We start from the raw sequence: 27,781 nt of genomic DNA on the forward strand, positions 1-27,781 counted from the left end.
TGATTTATATTTTTCACCATTATTTTCACCAAAATGGGTTTAAAAATTAATTTGCGTAATGTGTAATTATTGTACATCAGCTTATTGGCGGATGGCTGGTTTGTCTGGAATATTGGATATGTTTAATTTTAACTTGATGTTCGTGACTCCTTCAACAAAGTAATTATAAGCATCGCATTATGTCATTCAAAGTGTAACTGCAGGGATTATCTATTTTCTAATATTGTCTTCCTCAATACTGGGGCATTATTTTCTGATTCTGCATAAAAATTGAGCAGATAATAAAAAGAAGTATTTTTCCCATAGCTTTCATCCATAATTTAATAGATTAATAAATTTGAATTTCCATTTCAACGAAGAAATTAAAATTTTTGTGTCATTTTCAAATTGTTAAAAATTAGACAAAAACACACACATACACAACAATTATACTGCATTATTAAAATGGCAATTTTTTAAATTTTAATATGGTATAAAAATATTTTTGTGCAAAACTTTTCGAAAACCGAGGGGGAAAAAATCCGTCAAAATATCATTTAATTCTAAAATAATTAAAATTCCTATTAAAATTTTTAAAACTGCGCCAAGATGTGTATTGTTACAGAACTTCAATTCCACTAAGTCCGTAAAGTCACCTAGTTCCCTTGCAGTAGGGTGTATGGTGTGAACACAATCAGCACGCCTCAATAACGAACAATGACTTTATTAAACACGAAGACAAGAATAGGCAGACAACAAATATACAGCCGAGACGAATATAGGCAGCACACAACAGACCACAAGTAGTAATCAATGGTAATAACAACCACAGCACACAAAGCGGCCAGACAGCATTCAGCTGCCGACTCACTACTACATGATTCGTTACTCCTTACATGGCTTAATGCTCTTCTACAATAAACACCAGGACTCGACGCACAGCTACGCGAACCAAATTCATGATGCTGTATTCTTATTTTCCGTTGATCGGACCAATCTGCGTGTTCTTCTTTAACACATATAATATACTTTTAAACATCACATATACTTATAACACATATACATATACTTTATAACACATATACTTTTAAACATCAGGTACAACTTAAATAAATTCTTCAACATCCAAAACACTAAAAACTGAAATTCGACGTTTTTCGAATTGCAACAAGTATAACTCAATATGCATTTCGTTCTGCCGCTTCCGGATAACTATTCCAGTATTTCAACAAACGGTAATGCACAAAAAGAGGGAGCAAGGGGGTGGGGATGGTAAGACTCATGCAGTGCTATCTTAATATGAGTAAGGCTGCCAAATTGGCGACTACTTCAATCCCTACTACTATTCCTGTGAGCGACATAAAGAAACATATTAAAATGCTTCTTATTCTAAATGGTAGAGGCAGTGGGGCCTAGAGAAAAGCAGCAAACTTTATGTTATCAAATCCCATGTGCAACCTTGGCCCTCCCTCATTAGCGAACAGAAATCACTATTTTAACTCGTTTGCGTTAGACATACTAGATTCACCCATCTTCATTTGTTGCTAGGTGAACAACCACCACTGTGTTCGCGATGTCATTGTCAAATGTCTGTCCAACATACATATTTTCAGAATGACCAAATTTTAATGAGACTATTAACAGTTTTTTCAAAAGTCTTGGACCTCATTATCTTTCTTGCTTGGTAAAATATCTCATGTCCAGTTCTTACTATTTTTAAAATCTATAAAGTTTTATCCATTTATTTAAATCTTGATTACATTTTAGAGTCTTTCCTCGTATTCCCTTCGATGACTAATCAACATCATGGCTCTTGCGCCAGAAAACCCCAAACAAATCAAGTCTTAACATGAGTCGGAGCCCCTGCACTTATATCACCTTGGAATTCCTCCTCCGAATTTTTCCCTTTTGTTGGTTTACTTTCTTGATGCATCAATTAAATAAGTGACTATACTTTCGAATGCTTTTCTACGTGTGGGGAAACAAAAACAAAAATCTTCCTTCGCATTTTTCGAGAAAATTAAGTACCTTTTAAAGTGTTTAATAATGATATTCAAATTTAAGCACTTTTCATGACGCTACGCGCCTCGTGCAAGTGATTTTCAAGTAGCTGAAGTACATAGCTATTTGGAAACATAAATAACTAGAAGGAGAGGCCTTCCGAAAATATTTTCGCAAAATCCATAATAAATAATAAGAGGATAATACCTTTAGATATTCAGTCGGAAGATAATACCTTCAAGTATGAATTATCTTCCGAATGAAAATCGAGGATCTTGGCTCAGGCTCAAAGAAACCGGAGCAAAGCGGAAGAATAACAACACAGGTAGAGAACACCCTTCTTTGCGATGTTTACCAAAAGATGAGAGTTTTGCATTTCATAGAAAATCGAGCATGTATTTTGGACATCTTTTCAATCAACTGACACCGAAACTTGACAGAGATAATTTTTACCACAAAATTACATATCCATTTTCACATACCTAAGCTGTTGTATTTTTGAATTACCGTATTAACATGCACTAAACGAAAAAGTCAAACAGATGATCAATTCCTTGATGGATTTGGTTCCAAATTCAATATACATCTACACTTTAGATACTTACACTTTCAATAAGATCTACACTTTTTACACACATCTACACTACAATATACATCTACACTTTTTACACACATCTACACTACAATATACATCTACACATTTAGATACATCTACACTTAATCTATGCTCTAAATTTCATAAATTTAGCTCCCTTTCTTTTTGTAGTTACCGCGTATACTTGTATACTCTAATAGCCGGATTTCTCTGAATGAATTTCGTTCAAAAATTTGATAGAAATCTATAAATTTAGTGTAGCTCAAAGTGCTTTTGAGCTACACTAATCACAGGCTGACAGTTACAGTTTCAAAAATGTATTTTCAGATTCAGAAAGACCTAAACGTCGAGAGCCATCAAAATTTAGAGTTTAAATTTTTTAAGATTATTATACTAACTTTTTATTTAATTCGGTGTCGAGAAAAAAAAAATGTGGAAGTTGAAAATATCCGGAAAAGAAATTACGATTGAAATCCATTATATTCGAATTATATTTAAAATGTTGACTCTGTTTTAAACATATTTTTAACTTGTTCATATTTCACTAAGAATTTTCCCATCTGTGCAGGCAAAATCAGAATGCTTCAAGAATCTGGAATGCTGCTGCCATGCCTTGCTGGTATTTACACAAATACTGAAAGTAAAAGAACCTGTAAATGGAATGAATACAAAGAAATATCATTTGAAAATCCATTTGACTGCTTTCCAAAGAATAAGACAACTCACATTTACAATCACAAAATGTATATATTAACTAAATAAGCATAAAAAAATGTATATAAAACTAAAATATAAGCAACTTCTACATCACAAATTCAATTGTTGTCATGCCAATTATTTGTCTGTAAATATACCCGTGAACATTTGTACTTATAAATAATAAAAAATGCATTGCTTAAATCGTCATCCGTGGCACATTAATAAAAAATAAATTAAGTAAATAAATGATAACGCCGTCACACTATTACATCTTTAAAAATTTTCGCAATTTTTCCGGTATAGCTAGCCTTGCAATTCCTTCTGGCATTTTATATGATCTTGTAAGTATCTTTCTGATGGAACACTTGCAAAGTTGTTGGAGACTTCTAGGATGGACGACTTCTGGGACATCTTCAGGCTTTATAAACTTGTAATAGTTTTCGACAAGATCTATAAACTGTGGGGCAGTGTGAGGAAACAAGCGGGAACTTTGTTGTCTAATGGGGTATGGGAACCGACGGTGAATTTCATCCATCAACTCCGATTCGGTGACAAACGGAACTGCATTTATGTTCCATACACGGCGGAAGCATTCTATAAGAGATCTGAACTTAGGTCCACTTTGTTCTTTCTGAATCAACAGCAGAAACAACAAAATTTCAGTTAAAATTGCTCTTCTGCTGGGATTTCTTTCTTCTAATGGTGCTTTAAACTTAGAATAAATCTCGCCTCTGAAAGAAAGAAAAAAAGTTATATAAACATCCATCCGCTTTCGGCGACAGTTTGTTCGCAAGAAATCTTGATTTATTTAATTTAATGACATTTCTTATGCACAAACTGGTATCCATGGCTACCTGAGTAGACTAATTGACATTTAAGACGCGTTATTCTAGTAGTCTTACATTTTTCCAGTTATTTGTTTTTATGAACTTACCTAAGGAATCTTGTCACAAAATATCCCAATTGAATGAAAAATATAACTTTCCTCACCTCTGAATATTTAAAAGAACGCTACATACGCGATGTTCCAAATTCACTTTCTTATTTCTTACGTAAAATACACAGCTGACTCCCAAATTAAAATTATACGTCGAAATTTGCGTATTTTATATGAACCTAAAACATCATATTGTAATAATATCCCAATTGGGGATATTATAATATAATTCTTCCCAATTGGGGATATTATAATATAATTCTTCCCAATTGGGGATATTATAATATAATTCTTCCCAATTGGGGATATTATAATATAATTCTATTAAATTATACGTCGGAGTTCACATACTTCATATGAGCCTAAAAGATCATATTGCTATAATGTTTTAGACTTGATTCGTTTATCTTTAAAGTAAATGGTCTTTATTATTCAGCAGTTATAATGTGAACACAAAAGATGTATTTTATTCAATAAAAAGTTTTATAAAATATTTCTAAAAAATTGTTAAAATAAGAGAAAAAATTTTATAAAATAAAATTAGTATCTTTGATATCAGTTATTTAATTTATTTCAGTTTGAGTAAATTTTCAATTAGTTTTTGAGTTCCTGAAACTTGCATATTTTTACAAAGAGAATATAGTACAATTAAAAAAAAATTTTTTTTGATTTGACGCTAAAGTATTGATTCAAATTGAATTTTTAAAATTTAATTAGCATTGGATCAAATTCCAATGCCATATGAATAAAAAAAAAAAAATAATAATAATAAAAAAACCCGCTTCCGCCGCATCTAACATAAACAAAATAAATGCTTTTTTTTTTTTTTTTTTCGCTTTACTATATAGGCCTTAGTTAATACATTCCAAAAGAAATTGACAGACTTTTCTTTGTGGGAAGATGTTTGAGTGAGGTTTAATTGCATTATAAATAATTCATTCATAAATTTTGCTTAGCGATGGAAGCAATCTACTTTTTATCAAATTTTGGAAAGATAATTAGAGCAATATTTTTTATTCTTATGGAAGTTTATTATGTTCTGAGACGGGGCTGTCGAATATAAGCATTGTGAAACCACAGTACTCCAACTTCTACATTTTACAAAAGGGCCACGGTGGCCTAGTGGTAAAATCTCGGCTCCGGAACCGGAGGGCTTCAGGTTCGGGACACAATTCCACCGAATAACCGTCGTGTAAGCGGGCGTGTGCATGCTAAATTCTTCGGGGTCAAATGTTCCCTCGCTGGTGTGGTGTGGAAGCTTGGAGAGGGAAGTGCTGACTCAGGTGTCGTCCTCGTCATCTGACAGCTTCTGAAAATTACGAAGGCCTTCCCCATATAGTCCTAGTGTTGCTTTAAAACGAGACGTTAATGTAATTAAATAAAATCAACATTTTACAATTAGCAGTTCTATAATAATTTTTAATACCTTTATGAATTGAATTAAACATACAAATAATTGAATTTTGGTAAAGAAAGAATTCCTTTGGTAAAGAATACAAATATTACATCTTACGATAAGATAATATACTATTAACTAAATATAGCCCAGATAAATAGAGTAATTAATTGTTCCACGAGAAAAGGAAAAGCTTCTCAGAATTAGCAAAGCAGATAATTCCATGTTCCAGATATAAACAAATATAAAAGCAACAGCCCAATATTGAAATTTTCAGTTGGGCATTGAAGTTAAAAATTCAGTAAAAATATGAAATTATATGTGATCTCAAATAATCAGGAGTAAAAATAAATGCCATCAAAAACATAACTTGTAAAAAAAAACCAAGTCTCGCAACTCAATTCTTCTATCGTAAAAAGTTGTGAGATCCATGTAATACCAAGTCGGTCAATTCATTCAGTCCCTACTTAAGGGTCCTTCTGTCTTAAGTTATTACGTAATTAGCTAACTTAACGACATCTTATAGTGACCATATCAATATTAAAAATCTTTTATGGTTTAAATAAATAGATTGACTTGGCCATCTTCTTTTTGTAGATAGTCCTTTTCTTATTTTTGTATGTAGTCTTCCTCTTTTTCTTTTCCGGTACTACTTCTTGAGCTTCAGCTACAGTTTTTCTCAAAGCCCACTCCCTGTCTCTATGGGTTTTTCTCGTAAGCTTTGATGTTACAATTTTTGACAAGTCTGGAAGGTAAATGCTTCTTAGTCTGTTGTATTCACAAATTGAGGATTCGTGCGCTTTAATTCTTCCAAAGTCGACATTTATTTGATGTAAGCCGTCCAGACTTTATATTCTTCTACCATATATATTTTAACTTGTATATATATTTATATTACATATTTTGTAATATATATATTTATATTACAAGTTATATTTATATTCCTCTGCCAGATTGATTCTCTGAAAGTCACCCATTGCGTTTGCAGCTTCCAATTGAATTATTTTCAATTAGATATTGTTACAAACCTGTCATTTTGCTTCCCAACGCGAAAAGTGTCATCATAAGAAAGACCGTTTTACTGTAATCTGTATTGGATGCTGTCGGATGCCGAGCCAGTGTTCCCAGAGCTGGTGGCGACCATTTGGCGACGAATTTGCCGACAAAATGGATAATGCTCGAAACTTCAAAAAATTTATCGACCCGTCCATTATTACACGCATATTTTAGTTTTTCCTTGATTTATACACTAAACACTAATTGTATTCTAAATTTGAAGCTTCTATGTCTGCTAGAAGTGCCTTAGAGTTTTGATGATCGGTCAGTCAGTCAGTCAGTGACAAAATTCACAAACTTTGACTAGTTATAATTCTTAAACTACTGGTTCAAATTTAATTAAATTTGAATTATACCGTGTTTATATAACGCCTGCTTGGTTACTGAAAATTCAGGCTTCTAGTTTAATCCACAACAAAGTTATAGGAGGTCGAAAATGGCCTGAACTGTTTCGAGAAAAGGATGGTACGGCCGTGCCGCTTGTTTTTGCTCGACTTGGAGGCGGCACTGCCGTGCCCCCAGATAAATAATAAAAAAAGACAATAAGACTCCCGGCAATAATACATTTAAAAAGTGATTATTGAAAGATTAAGTTACAATGAGAAAGCTTAATCATTTGTCATAAAATACTTTCTACACATATAGCATATATTATGCACTTCTCTTAATGTGGGATTTTTGTATAAATGGTAACAACTTGTGAAATAAAATTTTGTGTAAATGCCCTTTTGTGAATAGGAATCCCTTCCCCTCCGTCTTAAAAGGCACAAGAATAGATAATTGAAAAGAAATCAACACCTCCTAAAACGATGACCATTACAACTCTTAGAAATTAAAATTCTTTTCAAAACTAGTTTGAGTGTTCGATCGGTTTTGATCGAACTTCCGATACTTATCGAATTTTTGATACATATCGAGTCTGCTGATATTTATTAAATTTTCAGTACATATCGAATTGCCAATACTTATCGAATTTTCAATACACATCGAACTGCCGATACTTATCGAATTTTTGATATATACAGGATTTTCGATACTTGACAAATTTTCGATGCATGACGATTTTTGATAAATACTGACTTTTCAATACTAATCGAATTTTCATGACTAAAGAGAATCAGTAGTGGCAATGTTTTACGAATATTTTTTTTTTTTTTTTTTTGGCTTTCAAGGCATTGTTTTGCATATCGGTAGAAAATAAGCGTTGTTTTTCTTTTCTTTTTAACCCGCGTGCTTTTCTGCAGTATGCGCTTTTATATTTCTAAAAGTGTATAATTTTTCTTGTTTTATATCTTCGAAAAAATGCTCTTTTCCAATTTCATAATATATTTTTTATTACAATATTTTTTTATTTAAGATAAAGAAAATTTTTAATGGATAAATTTTATCACTTCGATTTATTTTTAATGACTTAAACTTTTCTGCCGTATAATTTCTTTTTTTTCTTCTATATTTACCTAATTAATTTTTTTAAAAATATTTTCCAACAATAATATAATTCTGAGCCAATAGCAAGTTTATCACAAAGAACAATACAAAATGGTAAGAATTCTAGAACAACATCAAAGTTATTTATAAAAGCCTATAAAGGAGATATTTGTTTTTGTTCAAACCATCTGTATTATTGTCGATATTAATATAAACGACGATGAAACGTACAAAATGTTAAAATTAAATTTCTATCCTTAACACAAATCAGTATTGGAAAAGTAGATTTCAGAAAAGTAAGCAATTTATTTGCTCAATTCTGGGAAGAATTTGTAAAAGATTTAAATTTATATTTGAAATACAATTGATATAGAAAAAAAAATTATATTTTCAAGTTAATCGTTTGCTCAAATGCTAGAAATAACATAATTTAACTATCTTTTACGAATTTTAAACGAACTGATTGAAAATAAATAAAATTCATAATAAAACGAACAGGACGGCGTGAATTGAAGTGAAATTTTAAAAAATATTGTTGAAATTAAAATTAAATAATTATTTAATAATAAAATAATTTATTATTATTAAATAATTATTTAATAATAATAAAAAATATTAAATAATTAAAATTATTGGAAGAGGCAAACTATTTCAATGATATATAAAAGTAATTAACCATAAAGCAAATCCGTATTTCGTATAAAACAGAAATTTGATAAAAGGCAAAATCTGCAAAGTATTCTATTTTCCCCAAAAAAATTTTAATAAGGCAACAGATCTCCTACTAAAAATTGAAGATTTAATATTTGATTATCTAATATTATTTACTAATACTTATTATTGTTTGACTGCAGAGAAGTAAAAAATTGTCTTCAAAGAGAAAATCATTTAAAAATTTTTGACTACTCAGTAATCTTAATTTAAAGATCAACAGAATTTTATCAGATATGTTCATAGGCTCATTTTCAGCCATAAAACATATAAGACAGTAAAATAAAGAATCTACAATTTACGAAGAGAAAAATGAATTCTGCTTAAGTCAAAATAAATACTCGAATACTTAGGTGTCATCTGCTCATTAATTAGATATGCTAAGAGATTTATTTTTATTCGTAAACTATAAATATGTATAACTAATGAATGCGTAATTTATTTAGAAGAAATTGAATTCTTCTTGGATTAGGATACATATTTGAAGGTTTAGTCTTCATCTAGTCATGGAAAAATATGTGGAAAAAAAATTACATAATTTGAGGTCCAGAAATAACAGTTTTTAACATTCACCAGCGTTACATTACACAACTACCAGCCGCGAGAAGGCTAGATTCGCGCCTAGGGCCCCCGAAACAAAACCTTGAAAAAAAAAAAAAATCGCGTTAAATTACTCTCTAAATCTACAGCTAATTCCACCAATAACAACAAAGCTGATTTCAGCGAAAAAGAAAAATCGCTTTAGCTGTTTTTCTTTCATTTTATTAAAGAAAAGAAAAAAAAAAAAAATAAGGAAAGATTTTTTTTTTCTGAGAATAAGATTGCAATGCAAAAAATTTGCAATCATCATAAGAGTCATATAAAGAGATTTTGAGATTCCCTTACTAGGTCTCATTTATTCGAGTTGTATATTTTACACATTCGTTTGAAAACAAATTCTTTTTCCACTAAAATAATGACGCAAAGGGAAGTTTTATCTAATATATTGTACATTTGAATAATATTTCATAGAATTAGTTTTCTATATTTTCGCGATGCTCATTGAGCTCCAAAAAAAGAGATAAATCCAAATTTCCAGAATATTCAAAATATATTCATTTATACACATTTAGTACCACATTCACAAATTACATAAACTGCAACATAATAATTTTGGTACCTTCATTTTAATTGAAGATAAAATTTTTAATTAAAAAATTTCTTTATTATTGTGGATAAAAAGAAAATATTTTAATCATAATATTTGATTTTCATCCTCCCTTGTCAATGATTACGATGTCAGATTCCTGAAAGATTTTATTAATTTAAAGGGAATAATTCTAATGAAAATAAAATACTGAATCCAAGGAATATGTTTCTTTATATAAACAGTGAATTTGAAAAGAATCTTTAATATAATGTTCAGCATAGTTTTGAATAAAAAAATAATTTAAAATCAAATGTCAATTTAAATACAATATATAAATGAATAATTATAATTTGATAAAAATAATTTTAATTGGATTTCTGTACTTTAATTCTGCATATGAATAAAATCAAAAATTATCTCTGATCTGTTAAACAGATATCTAACTTTTTGTTTATGATAAATATTTATTTAAATTTCAGCTCATAACATTAAATTAAAACTTTTATATTTAAAAAATTCTCGCAAAACATGACATGATATTAGAATATTATTTAAGAATTAATTTATAAAGATAAGATATTAATTTATAAAAGAAGTCACTGCTTGGGAATTGAATTATGTAGTATTTATTGTAAATTATTAAAAAATAGAAAATCAGAGCAAAGTGCAAATTTTTTTATGGAAATGAAGCACACAATTTTATTAGTTGACATATACTTTATAAGATGAATTTTAATAATGTACTTCTTACATGATAGTATACAAGGGGTGTTCAAATGAAAAGGCACAAAACGTCGTAACAGCGTAACCGTTAACATATTTGCCTATGCCACTATGGGAGAACGTAGAGAGACATCTAGGAAATGCAATAGGAGTCTTCGGCGTAGATCGGAGCCTGCGCGGGCACCCGCATGCCCAGGAGAGAGCATAGGCTCTTATAAAGAGAGCAGTCCAATTGCGCTACTTGTTGAATTCTTCGTACACAGAAGAACCATTAACTCTGATGTGTACTGTGAGACACTCCGAAGACTACGCAAGTCCATCAGGACTAAAAGACTGGGGCTATTCACGGTTGGTGTGGTTTGTCTCCATGATAACGCACGTCCATACGTCTCCAGGGTCACAAACGCGGAACTGGCCAAGTTCAAGTGGCAGCAGCTCGAACATCTGCCCGGACATGTCGCCCTGCGATTTTCATGTGTTTGGTCCTCTGTAAAAACATCTGAAAAGGAATCGCTTCAACTCGGACGGCTAACTCAAGGACGCCGTGAAGGACAAGGTCTCGTCATGGCCACAGTAATTCTGGGAACAAGGAATCTTTCGGCTCGTTAATCAATGGGATCGTTGTGCTCAGGCCTTTGGTCTTCATTTATACACACAGTGTAGTTTCGTACCTTTTCATTTGAACACCCCTTGTATTTAATAATGTATAAAGAAATCATAATGATCATACATAGAAATATGTCACCTATAATTTCCAATTATCATTATCAATTTCATTTGTCAAGTTCTATTTAAATAGCTCTTAGACATTTTAAAAGGCCTCATTTTAGGCATCCGAAAATGCATTAATTTATCATGATTAGTTTAATAAAGTAATTTAACTCCTTTTTTTCTGATAATAATCTGAATAAATTTCAGAATAATCCAATTAAAATAATAAATATCCATAATAATCTCCCATTTAAATACTTTATGGATTATTTTTTTGGAATGCATTCTTTTTGTGACTAGAGTTTCTAAATGACTAAACAACAAAAAAAAAAAAAAAAAAAAAAAAAGAGAAAAATAAAATAATTTATAATACTGACCTTTTAAGAAGAACAACAAGAAAAAGGAAAAAATTCATCAGTCACACTGAAATGCCGATTTAAATCTTGCAATTCTTTCTTTTATGATTTTTATTTATATTACTAGCCACCTTTGGCGACAAGCCGGTTCGCCAATCTTAATGCTCGTTAAAATTTTAATAATTAACTATTTTATGTAATTCCTACTTTAATAGCTTCTTCATTAAAATATTTTAAAACTTCAAATTTCAATTCACTCAGAATATTATAAAGGCATTCAGTCATAATTAACTCCAATTTTCTGTTAGCTTCCGTAGAATTTATGCTTTAAATTAAAGTGGAAATGATTAATCTGCAATTAATATAATAATATTTTTTACTAAAACAAAGCTTTTTTTTTTTTTTTTTTTTTGTAATTTGATTACTGAAAACAGTCACTGAGCATTTAAACCTTATGGGCAATAAAGAATATCTTTCTTAATTTATGTAATATCTCAAGAATTTGTCAACAAAATTTTTTCAGATTCATCTTGAGCAGGTATATTAATTAACAATGTTTAATTTTAAATGCATCAAACACTAAGAAAATAAACAGAATCGTTTAAAATAATCGGTCAAAAACAGGTTAAAAAATTACTTAAAAAACGATGAACTTAAACTAACATAAATACAATTTAATTACAAAAACATAACTAACCTAAAAATAATTTAAATCGAGTCCGCTTCCGTTGAAATGTAAACAATCAGAATACAATGCGCATGCGTGAATTTTCAACGCCAGTTACGGTAACGCAAATGCGTGAATTTTTCTACTCCAGTTGCGGTAACGCTATGTAGATTAGAAATTTTTAATTTCCTTTAATCTGTTTTATTTTAATTCAAAAGTACTTCATAATGAATCTGAATATCGATTAATTAACAATGTTTAATTATAAACGCATAGAACATTAAGAAAATAAACAGAATCGTTTGAAATAATTGGCCGAAAAATGTTGGCCCTAGCCTCATTGCTGTTGGGAAAAAAAAACTGAAGCCTTACTCATTTGGCGGTGGGGAAAATGAAAGCATTTTTTTGGCGGGAAAGTTAGTTTTCAATTAATAATTAAAATTTCAAAAAAAGGGACCCCAGGTGCACATTCCCGACCTCCAAGGTATACACGTACCAAATTTGGTAGCTGTAGGTCAAATGGTCTTTTCTGTAGAGCGCCAACACACACACACACACACACACACACAACACACATTGAGCTTTATATATAAGTATAGATTAACTTACTTATTACTTAACACTCATACTTATTATCATATTTCAGTACTTAGAATCAAATTAATTATCTTTTCTTTCTTAATAATTAGCTATATATAATATTTATTTGTTCAACAATTACAATCAAAGTAATTTTGCTAGGAAAGGGATTTTTTTTATACAATGAATAATAAGTTTTTCAGCTATAACATAAATGTTTATATTTGTGAATTATTGATATAAATTTCATTTATTGATTTCAAAGTATATTAACAAAGATTAATTTAAGAAATAAATTAGATAATTAAAATAAAACAGAATAATTAAATAACAAAATTATTTTTCATAAAAATAGTTATTACAAATTAAAATATATGAATTTAAAATATTATGTTTAAGAAAGTTCATATGTGTGATTTTACTAGGGGGGGGCAAACATGCTTAATCTACCCTTGGCAATTACAATAAATTTCTTCAGATAAAGCAAATAGATATTCTTATTAAAGAGGACACAGCACTTCCTGTCCAGTTCATAAATTGATTCCTGTACAATTAAATGTTTCACTGAATGATGTTAATATTAAAACTTTAATTTAGGTTGGAAGTCTAAAATATGTATAAGACATTTATTTTTTCACAGAGCAATATAGGATGGTGCGAAGATCTAATGCATAATAAAATAAAAATAGTTTCAGTATTTATATAATATTAATTTGAATTTATATTTTAAGACAGTGAAATTGTTAATATTTTCAAAAGATCACCAGTTAATCGTTAAAAATGAATGTTTTTGCTTAATCAAGTAATTACAATTTTTTTAAAAATATTTTACACTAAATGAACACAAAGATTTACCAATTTATATTGGGATAATGTTATATAAAATTATTAACAAATTAAAACATATTTTTTTCTAACAAAGAATAAAACTTGACTGTTTCTTTTTTCATTTCTTTTTATTAATTTAAGATTTTAAATAGACTTCTTACAGAAATGCAATTACAATAGCTCTCATAAAATAGAAATCATGCAGCAGAAAACACAAAACAAATGTTAATGTTAAAAATGTAATAAAAAATTTCAATTTAAAATTAATTTTTTTTAGAATTTCCTCCATTATTTTATAAAATCTCTATTATTAAATAATTACATATATTCACTATTATTAAAAAATTATATATCAGCTATATTTATGAAGAAAAAAAAAAAGAGTATTTTATAAAGGTTGCAAGTTGATAAAGACTACCGAGATGTATTCAGCAGGAAAAATTTAAAAGCTGGGAAAAAGACCAATATTAAATGCTAAAAATTTTTTTAAAAATTATATTTATATCCATTTGTAAAGGAATTTAGTAATTCCTTTCTTGTAATTCCATTTTTTGAATTATAGCATAATATACAATTTTAATTGCATAATATAATTACATAAAAAGTAATTATTATTCTAAAATCTATTTACACTCAGTAATTTTGCTAAATTTATCTATACAATATTTATTCTAATACAAAATACTCATACATACTTATAATATTCGTCATAAATTGCCACTCTGCCATGATTTTGTTCAAATCCATACAGCAAAAGCACAGCAAGTTGGTTTGCATTTCCTTGCAATAAAGCAGCAGTAACAGGACAAAAGCACAAATAGTCTTCTTCATTCTTTTTGAACCACATTCCCCAAAAATTAAATTTTACAGCTTGAGCAATTTCCAAAATATAAAACAACATATCTGTGTCATCACTTTTATTGAGAAAATAGCCAATAACATAAAATTTTGCTTCATCAGAATTTCCACACAATACATTCCACATATTCAAAACAGAAGTAGGATGATAAAAACGCTTACGATTTAAATTTCTGATCACATCGAGGTAAAGACTAATCTTTTTATCCGAAGTAAGAATATTACTGTAAAGATTACAAACGGTAAGCAACTTTTGAATCAATTGGGAAAGCAAGATGGTATTATTTTCTAATAATATTTTTTGCAACATTGTTATTTTATAATATGAGAAAACAATTGTTTGGGTATACATCAATATTTGCTCTTCTTTACAGGGAAGCTCATTCCACGGAACTATTTCTGATGACTTGATTTTTTCTCTGTAGTCAATAAGATTAAGATATGCCAATGTATTTTTTTCAGACCAAATTAACAATTCTTCAGAAACTGATAATTTTTCAGTTTCAGTAATTAGTCTATTTAACGAAAGAACACTCTGATGATGTTTTATTTCATATGGCTTCGTAGTTGAATAATAATCATAATGAAACATTTTGACACTAGCTTTCTTCTACATGATATTGGTAGAAATCAAAACCTGGATTAACTGTCAAAATATAGTGGAGAACTGAAAGTCGCGCATGACTATTGCGCATGTTTCGACTTGTTTTTGCACGCGCAGCTAAGGTAAACAGAAAGAAAAAATAAATTAATGTAAAGTATATTCATTCCAGAAATTAAATGCTGTAATTTTTTCTAAGAATTTTAATTTCACTCATAGGAAAATATTTGGATTTTAATTCCAAACCAGATAATTAATTACAATAAAAAGTTCCGTTGCCAATAGTTTTTAACTTCAAAGGAATGACGTAATTTGTAAACACGTAATTTGACGTTCTGCTGAGGGACAGAGTGATAATTTCAACTTAGTTATTTAAATTAACATTTAAGAGTCGGGAAACAATATTAAGAGTTCTATGAAATTAAAGGTATTAAAAAATTCTTGAATAATTTTTTTATCAACCTCTGAAAAATGAGGATTGTTTATTAAAAGTTTTTTAAGTTTTGAAAATGCATGTAGCTCGGATATTTCGTCTATTTTGTTCACTGTCTTGTATTCATATTTGGCATTCTTGTGATGCTATTATTGTTTTATATATAATGAAAATCGCATTTTTTTGTAAAATTTATCAAAAGAAACACATGTTATTAATTTAACAACTGACCAATTTTAGAAATCATTTAGTCAGTTTTGCATACGCGACTGAAAATGTGGCTTTTCTCATGCTTTAATTTGCATTAAATGTCTAGCTCAAGATATATTTGTAAGTGGTCAAATGATGCCTGAAATGCCTTTCTTAAGAATTTGTATAATTGTCACTTTTTTTTTTAATAGTTTGTCTGTGTTTTACAAAATTGGTTTGCTGTATGAAACAAAAAGTAAAATTTCAGAACATGAATCGTAATTACTTTGAAAATTTCAAGAAAGTTGTTTACATTTCATTTGGTTTGAATTATTTATACCAATGTATAATCTAAAGTGATTTTGGATAACTTCAAATTTTGAGCTGGCTATAATCTTAAATCTTGCATTAAAAATGAGTTTAATTAAAAATGTCTGCAGTTGCTATCATTATAAAATATTAAAAATCATTCATTTATTTGCTATTAGGGTATCATACAAATTTAAACATTGTTAGCTATATAAAGTACTTTAGTTTTTTTTTTTTTATCATATACTGAAATTACTAATTTTATCTTGCAGTCTGTCAAGAATAGAGAACTTGTTGAGATGTGTTAAAACAGTAGAATGGCTACTGGAAATGTGGATTATTCTTTTCCAAAAAGAAACTTAGAATTTTCACGACCATTTAATTTGAATTTCCTTCATGTTGAATTACAATCTGAATTTTTAGGTTATTCTGAAAGAACATCTAGTACAATGGACAATAATGTTTATGCAGATAGACCATTAACAATTCAAGTCCTGGATAATGAATCCCTGAACTATCCTATAGCTTCAACTAGTGATAATGGGAATATTAAGGACTCGGATTCCTCATCCAAGGAGACTAAATCTGTCCAGTCTTTATCAGATTTTCTGGCAATGAACAAAAATAATCCACCGAGTGTTGTTAGACAAGAACTGATGCATAGTGTTATTCCTGAAGAACTAACAATAAATGTTGATGTAGATGAAGGAAGTTTGCATAGCTGGAGACCAAACATGACAAATTCTTTGAGTGCTGATATCTTTTTACCTCAACCATTGTTCGACATCAGCCCAACTGCAAACCTTTTGACATCTTCAAAAAATCAAGATCTGAATATTCCTCAACTTCCTCTTTGGAATAAACCAGTACAAAATGAACTATCTGATGATATGGATAAGATTCAAATATCAGTCAATCCAGGCTTTCCAAAGAATTTTCAAATAGATATTCAAGGTAAGATTAATAATTTAACCCTATGAGTCCTGACCGCCTATATTGCCCCATTCAGCAGGGGCCTGACTAGTTCGTTTTGAGGTGGTTAAAGGATTTTAAGGAGTGAAAGGTATTCCTTAATGAGTGCTCATTTTAATTTAAATTCATTTAAATGCCTAAAAAGCGCCTGTCCCTGTCGAACAAGGTGATATCGGGCAGTCAGGGCTCATAGAGTTAATGTTACTTTTTAGAAAAGTGAAAATTTAATTGAATTGAGTGTTATCATTTATAATCTATTTATCTTGCATTTTTTTAATCTATTTTAATATTTTTTTCATGTTGAATGATTTACAGACAAACCCAATTCAACATTATGTATTTAAAAGTAATTTAGTTTCAGCATCTTTTAATCTGTTACTTAATTTCATGAGCATAACCCTTTGATGATTTGAAACATGTATGCTCAATGCCTGTGCATTTGTTTGCAATATCAATCTGAGTACAATTATCTTCTAGGGACATGGATATCTCTTAAAATTTATTGTTTGAAATTCAAACTTACGAACAGGTATGGCTAAAAGGGTAGGAAAATTAGAATTTTAAAGTATCATCAATTGTGTCCTTTTAAATGTAAAAATAAATGCAATGAAAATGTAATAGTAAAAATTTAATTTGGTTATATCCAATATATACTAGGAATATATTATTGGCATTTTGTGGAGTCCTTTAAAATTAAAAAAGACTATTTATTTATTGTTAATAATTTTCAGCCATTTTAAATTTAAGATACATAAAATTTATCTTGTATTTTGTAAGTTCAGCAGCATTATATTTACTATTAGTTCTGCTAGAGGCTCTTCAGTAGTGTATTTGGTCATTTCTTTACAGGTTGATAGTAAATGGGAAATTATTGGGATTTTTTTATTTTTTTTTATTTAGTCAGTTTCAGCTTGAAATGCTAAAGATAAATCTTAGGTTCCATGCTTTTTAACATATTTTTAGGATATGTTTAATTAATTACATGAAAAGGTGGGTATATATGTATAAAAAAGAATACATAATTTAACAACAACAACAAAAAAAAGTTACAGTAACTTGAGAAATGAACTGTGATATTTAGTATCTACAGACAACTTCTTTTGTAAAATATCATTAAATATTTCACCATATAATACCTGTATATGAACAGTTAGTTAACATTTAAAGAAAGTAAATTAAAAAAAATTTCTGTTTAAAATATACAAAAGTAATATCAATTGTTTTTCTTCTTTCATAATAAATGCAAATTATTAAAAAATGAAAACTGTCATTAATACTGTATTTATTTAGTCTTAAAAATTTTTTGAGACTTTAGTGTTTGATTTCTCACTGGTCACATCAAAATCATAATAATTGTCCAAAAACTTGCTAAAAACCTGCCATCTTGGATGGATACCAGAAGTGGTAATAAATAACTTTTACATTTTATATAGCAAATTGTTACGATTACATTTGGCAAAAAAATTGCCCCGAACTAATTCATTTAAGCATTATTATATGTGTGTGACTGTATATTAATTTTAAATAGCATGTAGACAGTTGTATATATTTCAAGACATTATGAAAATGTAAAATGCGAAGACATACTAGTTTAAAATTCATGAAAAATTCTCTCGTAGCATATAAAACATTACTATTAATACATTTCTTTCTCTTAATGTAGGTCATATGAGCTCTCAAAAAGCTTTGTTAAATACTGTGAAATATGAAGTCATGAATGCCAGGAGAAATAAAACAGAACTCAAAGAAGCAATAGATAACTTGGCATATAAGTTAGAAGAAAGAAAGATGTTTCAGAATGTAAGTTTCAGAAATGTTAATAAAAAAAAATGCAGTCACTTAGATATATTGAGATCAGATTTTAATAAGAGTTTTTAAGAAGCATTTGCTGATTTTTATACTAATAATTTTATTTCAAGATTATTTTTTTTTTTAATTCTTATAATTTGCTATCTTAAAAGCGTCTATTTATTACTTTGTTTTGATTGTGGAAATTACTGAGATGGCATTTTAAAACAGTGACACTAACTTTTTTTGACATGGTTGCTTTTAGTTAGTTTTGCAAACCTTTTTATAAGCTCTCTCTCTTTTGAAACATTAACTGAGTTGTAGAATTGACCCATTAATAATGAATTTTTAAAATTTACTTCACATTTTCTATATGAATGAAGAGAATTTTTAAATAAATTTATTATTTCTATTTTTTTCTCTGAAGGTTTTTAAATTAAATAATGGATCATATTAGCTCTCCCCTTTACTTTTTTATGTGAAAAACATGATTATTATTTATTTCAATGCAATTTTATTTAGGTATTTCCAATATTTGATTAAAATTATTGTAAAAAGTGCAAACCTTACAATTTGTTCATAACTAGAAACACACATACTAGTGTAAGAAATGTTTTCACGACTCAATGGTTTTTAATAAAAATTAAGCATTGTCATCTGGATGATTAAAGGTAAAATATGTATTACTGTTCCTTTTTTACAACAAAAACATGTGATGCGTTCCAAAGTTATTTCCCTAGTATTAATACAATGCTGTATATATGTTTGATCAGAATTCTTTTGCTTGGTACTGGTAGAATTCCTATTGCTGATGGTTTTTTGAAGTTTTTAGAAGATCTTAATTTTCATTTTTTGAAAAAAATGAGTTAATTATTATTAATTTTTAAAATTTGCTCGACATTGTGGTGCTATTGGCATTTGCCTATAGCACCACAATGTCGAGTTAGTTTTTGCATGACACCAACATGGTGCCACTGAATGATATAGTATTTATTTTTTAAAAAAAATTGTGGAATGCAGCTCCTCTGTTTGAATTCTTGAAATAATCAAAATAAAGGCACTACTGTTGAATTGAATGGATGAAAACTAAATAAAAGAAAGCTGCAAATTTTTAAGCAATTTAGTTGAATATTTGTATTGTTTTGGTTTGTATATTATGGAGAAATAATATGATCATAGTTTAGAAATTTTAACAATTTTATAAAGTAAAAAATTTTTCACTACTGCTGCTTCCAAATTAATAGTTTTTTTTCCTTTGTAAATAAGTGTAAAAGCTTTTTTGATGTTAAACTTACATCTAAAAAAATCTTAATTTGATTGTGAATCGTATTTAGAAATTTAGAGAATTTAGTTTTCCTAGTGCTGAAAAATTTAACTCTTTTCATAATAGTTTTTTAATGAGAATTTTTAGCTATGTTTTCCCCTCAAATATTTCTAAAGAGAAACTTTTTATCATGAATTAAGCAAGTCGATATTTTTTTATGTATCAAAATAAAATCTTTTAATTGAGAATTCATTATGCTGATTATTAATATTTTAAGATTTATTTACTATTTTTTCTATTGTAACTCTATTGTTTTACTTCTTGCTAGATATTCTTATATTATATAAATCATTTAATGCAATCTATATTTAATTGTTGCTTCTTATGTGACTGATAATGATTTAATTCATAAATATACTCTAAATAATAACTATTATAATAAATATATTCTCTTTTTTATATTATATATTTATAACTAAATTATCTTTATAGAGTCAAGATATTAAAAGGCTGAGCGAAGAAAATGCTCGATTACGTTTAGAATGCCAGTGTTTATGTATGGAAGTTGATTATTATTTAAAAGGACAAGGTAACTAACTAGCTTTTAAAATACACTAGTTTTTATTCTTTTGTAAAATTAAAAGAATAGTAATGGAGCAGAGTTTTTAAACTGTGCATTATGATTCCAAATGAAGACAAGTGCAAAAATATTAGAATGGTTAAAACTGTCATTGCACCATCTTTTTTCATTATTTAAGGCAAGATACGAATTTTAATTTCAAATATTTCAACAAAATATTCGGAATAATAATATGAAATTGAGTTTATGTATTAACTGTTAGTTTGTGTATTAAACAGCACTTTAGCATTTATTCCCAATTTTGTGGAAGTAACAGTTTTTTTTTTTTTTTTTTTGTATCTAATGAATTTAGATGGAAAAAAATGTGTAAAGTGATTTTCAATAGAGAATTGTTTTTTAAAATTGGCATTAATTTCTGTTAGAAAATTAGAATTTTGTATAAAAATTTTAAATTAAAAAATATTAAAGTTCATTCTAGGAGAGTTAAACTATTCATCTTTGCCGTTTATTACGTTAGTATTTCAGCAAATTGCTGCATTTAAAGATTAAAATGCATAGCAATAATATATATATATATATATATATATATATATATATATATATATATATATATATATTATTGAGTTTCATGTATACAAAACTTTAAAAACTTTAAAAGAAAAGAATGGTTCAGGAGGGGTAACCTCTTTCTATGGAAATAAATATAAAAGGTATTCTGTAAATATTTTTGTTTACTGAATATAATTTAAGTTAGATATCAGATTGACTTGATTTTTAATAATTATTTGTATTTTGATGTTATTTTTTTAAAATATTTATTGTGAAATATTATTTATTACTTTCTGAAAGTAATAAAATTATCATCTTGTGCATTATTATGCAGTAGTTAATTATTTTAACTGTCATAAATTATTTCCTCCTTTTTAAACTCTCGTATCTTTTTTTCGTGCTATACTTATTTTGTTAAATTCATTTATAAAAATATTAAATACAATGCTAATTACCCTAAATTTTTTATAAAAATGAATTGCAGATAATTTTACTGTGGTTAAATAAGAGAATCTCAAGTCGTCTTTAAGAAATATTTGATTTGCTGAAATAAAATTTGGAAATAGTTATTTCATGCTTTTTTATGATCAAAATAATACAATAAAAGACTTTGTTTTCAGAAAAAGTAGATAAATAAAGTTCTAGTTAGAGAGAGATTTTATTTTTAATTCTATTAATTTTTCATTAAAAATTTATATTATAACTATATAATTCTAGTTTTAATTAGAAATTTATTTCAGTTTTGTATGCTATTCACTGTTATGAGTTAGTGTAATTTTAGATAATAAATAGTCTTAATACATATATCATAAATATTGTGTATATATTACTAAGTGGCATACATGTAAGAACTTATGTATAATAAATGTGTTTATTCTATTATTAAACATACATAAAGAGGTACATAATTTCTTTATTTGTATCATGCAAATACACAATGAGAAATTTATTAATTCTGTAGAATTCTATAAATTTTGGAGCTTTTTGGATTTAAATACTTTTTTGGACTTTTGGAAAATTGACTTATACCCAAGGTGACTGAAGACCATACTATACCACTGCATCTAATATGAATCGAAATTCCAGTTTTGTTTTAAATTAGCATTGCTATTTTCAATTAGGGAATATCTTTTTATTTCAGCTATATTTTATAATTTTTCAAGTGTTATTTTGATTACATGTTATATTATAAGCATATCTGTCCTGTATAAAAACATATGTTGTTACATTTGGATACTTTATTTTTAATTGCAGCTCCATTAGGTGAAGTAGATGAAAACTTTTATGGGGAAAATTCTTCTCAATTTAGCCAAAAAGGTATGTACGCATTCCAAGAAATTATTCTAAAAATGAAATAAAATATCATGACATCAATTATATCTTTGCAGATTTTAATGGTTGCAGTATATGCTAAAATATGACCATAAAATGCTGTTGTTGAAAACTTTTGTTATACCTAAGTTATTAACAAAATTCTGATAGAATTATTAGTTAACATTATATCAGTCCCAATTTAATTACTCATTCATGTTTAGTAGACTATTTTTATATTTAAAATGAAAATATTTTGTTTTATCAAATTGTATTTTTTTAACCTTATTATTTTATAAATTTTTTTGATTGCTTAGTATAAGTCTGAATTGTAATAAAGAGGATTAAAACAAATCTTATATGCAAATGTTGAATTTATTAAATTATCTTAATATAATTTACTAAGTATACTTATAGTTGTGAAACATCAAATAGTTTTTTTATTAGGACTTGAAGAATGGTATAAATCTTTGAGAAAACTTTTTGATATGCATATTACATGATTCAAAATAATCCAAATCCTTATTGTAATATAGCTGCTTGAATGACTTGAAGATCATTTATGTTTTTTTAATATAGTTGTTGGTAATTGGTAATTTTTGCTCTAATTTTAAAAAAATAATTATTAATTTCCTACAGAAACTCAAGGTCAAATACATGACCATTGCTTAGTTCAGTCTCAAACTGTAGATACTGATGAACAAGAGGAATCCAATGAATGGGAATGTCCCAAGTGTACTTTTGCCAATCACCCAGCCATTCGATTTTGCGAAATGTGTCAATTGCCAAGACCACAAAAAGAGAACCCATTGTTCCTGTCGTCAAAGTCCGAGACATGCTACTGCCACCCAGACAAAAAACCTGAACCAAGATGATCCTTCTACATTCTATGGTATATCTTAACCTTAAGACATTCCCTCCACGTGCATCAAACTTCTAGATCTGTAAAAACACCATCTTAGAACTTATTTGTGGTTCATGTAAAGTACCATATTTTCAAGTAGATATTTATTATTACTACAGTAGTATACTGTAGACAGGTTAAAAAAAAAAAAGTGATTTCTAGTGTTGTGATGAAATTAACAGATTGGTAATTTTTTGTAAAAAGTTATGTGATATGATACAGCTGGATTTGTGCATTGTTTGGAAGGATTCTTCAAAGTTTTAAAATGGTAATTAATATTTCACATAATTATTAAAATTCTGATAAATTATTAAGCTTAGAGCAAAAATATTCTTGTAACCTTGCAATACTTTGCACATAATTGTTAAATTCAAGTATAAACTAAATATGAATGCATTTATGTAATTGGAAAGCAAATCCAGAACACTCGTTTTAAGTTATTCTTTGTTTGTACAAAATATTGCAAAAATAATTCTGTTACCTGTGTTTATTGCATTTTAAATAGTATGTTGTTCAATGGATTGGAATGATTTCAATTTGACAATTTATGCAATTATAGTAACAGTTTGCAATATTAAACTTTAAATTTCTATGAAATGATTGTTGATTTTTCAATTATATTACTGCTTCTATAAATAACATAATCTTAATTAAAAAACTTTTGGATAAAAATGATTGTAAATTAATGTTAAGCAATAAGAAAATAATGATGTTTTTATATTTGCTGTTGTGAATGAAAGCTAAATTATCAATTAAATGTTATGTTTCAGAAATTAAAAGTATAATTTCATTGCATCAATTTCTGCAATGGATCAAGAACTGCAATTAGAGCTGCGATTTTTGCTCCTAAACATCATTTGATAATTGTTGTTTTGATTATAATGAAATCGAGCCAGATATAAATAACTTTTATTTTTATCTGTTGCTGGCCATAAGCTTCTAATTATAGATAAAGACTTGTATGGACATTATATTCGTACTTTTCCCATTTTTATCCTCCATCCGTTCTAAATGGAAAGCTTAGGGCAATCATGCAATTTAATTAGCTTTTCAAAGAATATGATTTTGCTATGGATCACTTTAGTAATATTTCAGAAATAGAACATGGTTGTTCATGTTAGAACCCTTTTCAGTACAAAGTTGCAGTGAAGTTAATGTAAATAAATATATAAATACTTCTAGTTTTTTTATGTGTATTTGTAAAATTTAAATTCTACTTAGATTATGCAAATAAAATGTCCTGTACCATCTGTTACAAGAACTACTCTTAATAAGTTACTATTGTAAGAGCTTGTGCAGAATGCAGCTAGATAGTGGTTTACAAATTATTATTGAATCATATTTAAATATAGGGCATGCACATTGTATGCATTTATTTAGGAATGTTTATTCCTTTTATTTTTCTGTATAAGTTTGTATTCCTTTTAGTATAAAATCATTTTAAAAGAGTTCATTTCAGTTTATTTTTTGTTTAATAGCTATTTTAACTTTGTTCGGACTAAAAAGAAATCTTTTGTGAAGATTTTTGTTTCCTCTTTATTTCTTGAATTAAAGTTTGACCATTTACCATTATTTTTTCATTTCTTTGAAATCACACACATGCACACGCACACACACACTATAAAACTGAATTAAACAGTTTAAATGTTTTTCTAATTTATTCTTTAAATATTTTTTTTAATATTTTGAATGTAAATTATATGAATATATTTATTCTGCTTTTGATGATAATACTTAAAAATCTATCCATTGATTAATATAAAATATAAGTAATGGTTATTCTATTTAAATCGTATTCAAGACATCATATTTTGATTTATTAATTTCAGTTTTAAAAATGACAGACATGGATTAATTTTTTTGTCTTCATAATCCCAGGCATCTCTATCCATCTTGTGTCCCTCCCCCTTCTTTATATGATTGTCCATTTCTATACCCCCCCCCCCCCACGTGAAATAGAGAAAGAGATAAATACCTAAAAAATTGCCTTGCAAAGATTTTTTTTTTTTTTTTTTTTATTTGGGAGTTAACTTATGGTGTTTTTTTACAATAACTTACAAAAATATTACAATGTAAAAATAATTTTTACATCATCTTAAAGTTCAAAAAATTCTTTCGAATTATACCAATTTTTTAACATATAAATTAAGTTTCAGTTTTTAATCTATTTTAAAAATATATTTTAAACATATCCAATAATTTATTTCACTCAAAAAAAAATTTAAATACTTGAGTATGTTGGAAAAAATTTATGTTGAAAACATGTTGCCATTATGTAGACAAAAGCTGAAATTAAAAGAGCAAGCTAACTTTTACTGCAAACTAAATCTAGAATAATGTTGTTTTCAGTACATGTCTGTATGAAATGAAATTTGATATATTCGAAAAAAAAATAAAATAAATGAAAGAGAAAGCTTTCTATGACTTTTTAAAACATCTATATTATTAATTAATAATTCTAGTTTTATTTATGGCAAACATTGCTTAATATATATGTTACGGCCAAAGCCTGAAGTTCGGCCAAAGTCCGAAGTACTTGCAATTAATATTGTATATTCTACTTTGGCTGGCCATTTCGCGAAGTGGGGAATCCTTGGCCAAAGTCCGATGTGATAATCTGTACTTATAAATAAAGGTGTGTGTGTTGGCGCTTTTCAGTCCAAACCGTTTAACATACAATTATCAAATTTGGCATATATATATATATATCTTGGAGATCGGAAACGTGCACCTTGAAGCTATTTCTTAAGTTTTTAATTAGAATTTTAAATAATTAAAAATTAAGTGTAATTTCGGCTTTTTGTCATTATAACTTCAAAGCATATTAAAGCACAAAATCGATTTTTGTATCAAATTAAAGCTCAAAAAATTCTTTTTAATAACAATGTTTTAATTTATAAATTATGCTTAGATTTTTAACGAATTTTTAAAAGAAATATTTAACTATATTTTTAAATATATTTCACTCAAAATAAAAATAAAGTTTAATCTGCATGAGCACGTCAAATTAAAAAAAAAAAAAAGCTTTTATCAACGTGTTGCTATCACATTGATAGAAATTTAAATTAAAAGATAAATCAACTATTATTGCAAATTTAATAAATAAAATTGTAATTTTCGGCAGGTGTCTGTATAAAATGGAAAATAATAATAATAATAAAAAAAAAATAAAGATATTTTCTGAAAAGTAAAAGGAGGAAAAGTTTTCTATGAGCTTTGACAATACTTATATTACTAATTCAATAAAACAATTTCATTTAAGTCAAACGTGGTTTAATATACTTAGGATAATCATTCTAATCAGCGACCATCAGCTAATTTGGGGCATATATTTGTTAACAAAATGGTCTAAAGGAACTGAATAATTATATTTAATGTAACTTTGGTCAATAAATGCTCCAATGAATTAGGAATTTTAAATTTTTACATACGTCCTCTGCCTTTTGAATCATATTTAACAAAATATTCTTGAGACACCAATATTTTAAATAAAAAATGTTGAACTCCAATCAACAAAATCATTCATTAAGACTGAATAATTTATTAAATTTGAATATCGTTCTTCTATAAAAACTGACGATTTTAGACTACTTCACCGACACTCTCAATTAAGATACGCTTATCTGCCAGGGTTTCTCGACAGTGGTTGGCCTGTGATTATAAAAATGTTGAATGTTCTAAAACTGATACATAAAAACTTTATAAATGGGTCAGATTTATCGCAGAAGATAGGGACGTTTATTTACTTATTTAAAAGTTGAAGTGTCGAGAGTATTTCGCAGAATAGGACTCCTTGGGACCAAAAGACTGTGTAAAATTTAAAATTCGTAATTTTTTCATAAGTTCATTTATTGACAGAAATAAAATAAAATATTTTAATTTGCATCATTTAAATCTTTTGAAAGTAAAAAATTAATTTTACGATGAATCAGAGAAATTATTCCTGAATAATTCTTTTAGATATTATATAAATTATTCTGCAGTGCTCATATAAATTCACTGCCGAACGACTCTGATTTCAATTTTCATATTAAAAAAAAAAAAAAGACATGGTATAAAAAGCTTCCCCACCATATATAAAAAGCTTTTATATTGATTGCAGTTAAACATTTCCACTTTAATTTAAAGTAGAAATTTTATGGATGCTGACAGAACATTAGAGAAAGTGATAAGTAATATAATGAACAGAACTGTTTAAGGCCTACATAAAAGTATGATTAAATCATAT

General features: G+C 27.7%; 2 protein-coding genes across 2 annotated transcripts; one reads left to right on the top strand and one right to left on the bottom strand.

Annotated features, from left to right (window-relative positions):
• Positions 1–706: 706 nt before the first annotated feature.
• On the bottom strand, positions 707–15,306 carry LOC129964242 (uncharacterized). The gene is made up of 2 exons (XM_056078975.1): positions 14,491–15,306; positions 707–4,005 (listed from the first exon to the last, which is right to left on the bottom strand). The coding sequence occupies exons 1-2, from the start codon at positions 15,243–15,245 to the stop codon at positions 3,540–3,542; spliced, it is 1,221 nt and encodes a 406-aa protein (XP_055934950.1). The 5' UTR covers positions 15,246–15,306; the 3' UTR covers positions 707–3,539.
• Positions 15,307–15,542: 236 nt separating this feature from the next.
• On the top strand, positions 15,543–25,004 carry LOC129964161 (uncharacterized). The gene is made up of 6 exons (XM_056078871.1): positions 15,543–15,681; positions 16,458–17,139; positions 18,821–18,957; positions 20,702–20,798; positions 22,593–22,655; positions 23,289–25,004. Exons 2-6 carry the CDS (start codon positions 16,503–16,505, stop codon positions 23,522–23,524), a joined length of 1,170 nt encoding a protein of 389 aa, XP_055934846.1. The 5' UTR covers positions 15,543–15,681; positions 16,458–16,502; the 3' UTR covers positions 23,525–25,004.
• The last annotated feature ends 2,777 nt before the right edge of the window (positions 25,005–27,781 follow it).

This window comes from Argiope bruennichi, chromosome 3, assembly GCF_947563725.1.
Source record: "Argiope bruennichi chromosome 3, qqArgBrue1.1, whole genome shotgun sequence".
Lineage (NCBI taxonomy): Eukaryota > Metazoa > Arthropoda > Arachnida > Araneae > Araneidae > Argiope > Argiope bruennichi.

Coding starts and splice junctions, on each gene's coding strand:
- LOC129964161 (XM_056078871.1), top strand. CDS start 16,503: ATGGCTACTGGAAATGTGGATTATTCTTTTCCAAAAAGAAACTTAGAA. Junction 18,958..20,701: donor AAAGAAAGATGTTTCAGAAT/GTAAGTTTCAGA, acceptor TTATCTTTATAG/AGTCAAGATATTAAAAGGCT. Junction 20,799..22,592: donor TTATTATTTAAAAGGACAAG/GTAACTAACTAG, acceptor TTTTAATTGCAG/CTCCATTAGGTGAAGTAGAT.
- LOC129964242 (XM_056078975.1), bottom strand. CDS start 15,245: ATGTTTCATTATGATTATTATTCAACTACGAAGCCATATGAAATAAAA. Junction 4,006..14,490: donor ATTTATGACGAATATTATAA/GTATGTATGAGT, acceptor TCTTTCTTTCAG/AGGCGAGATTTATTCTAAGT.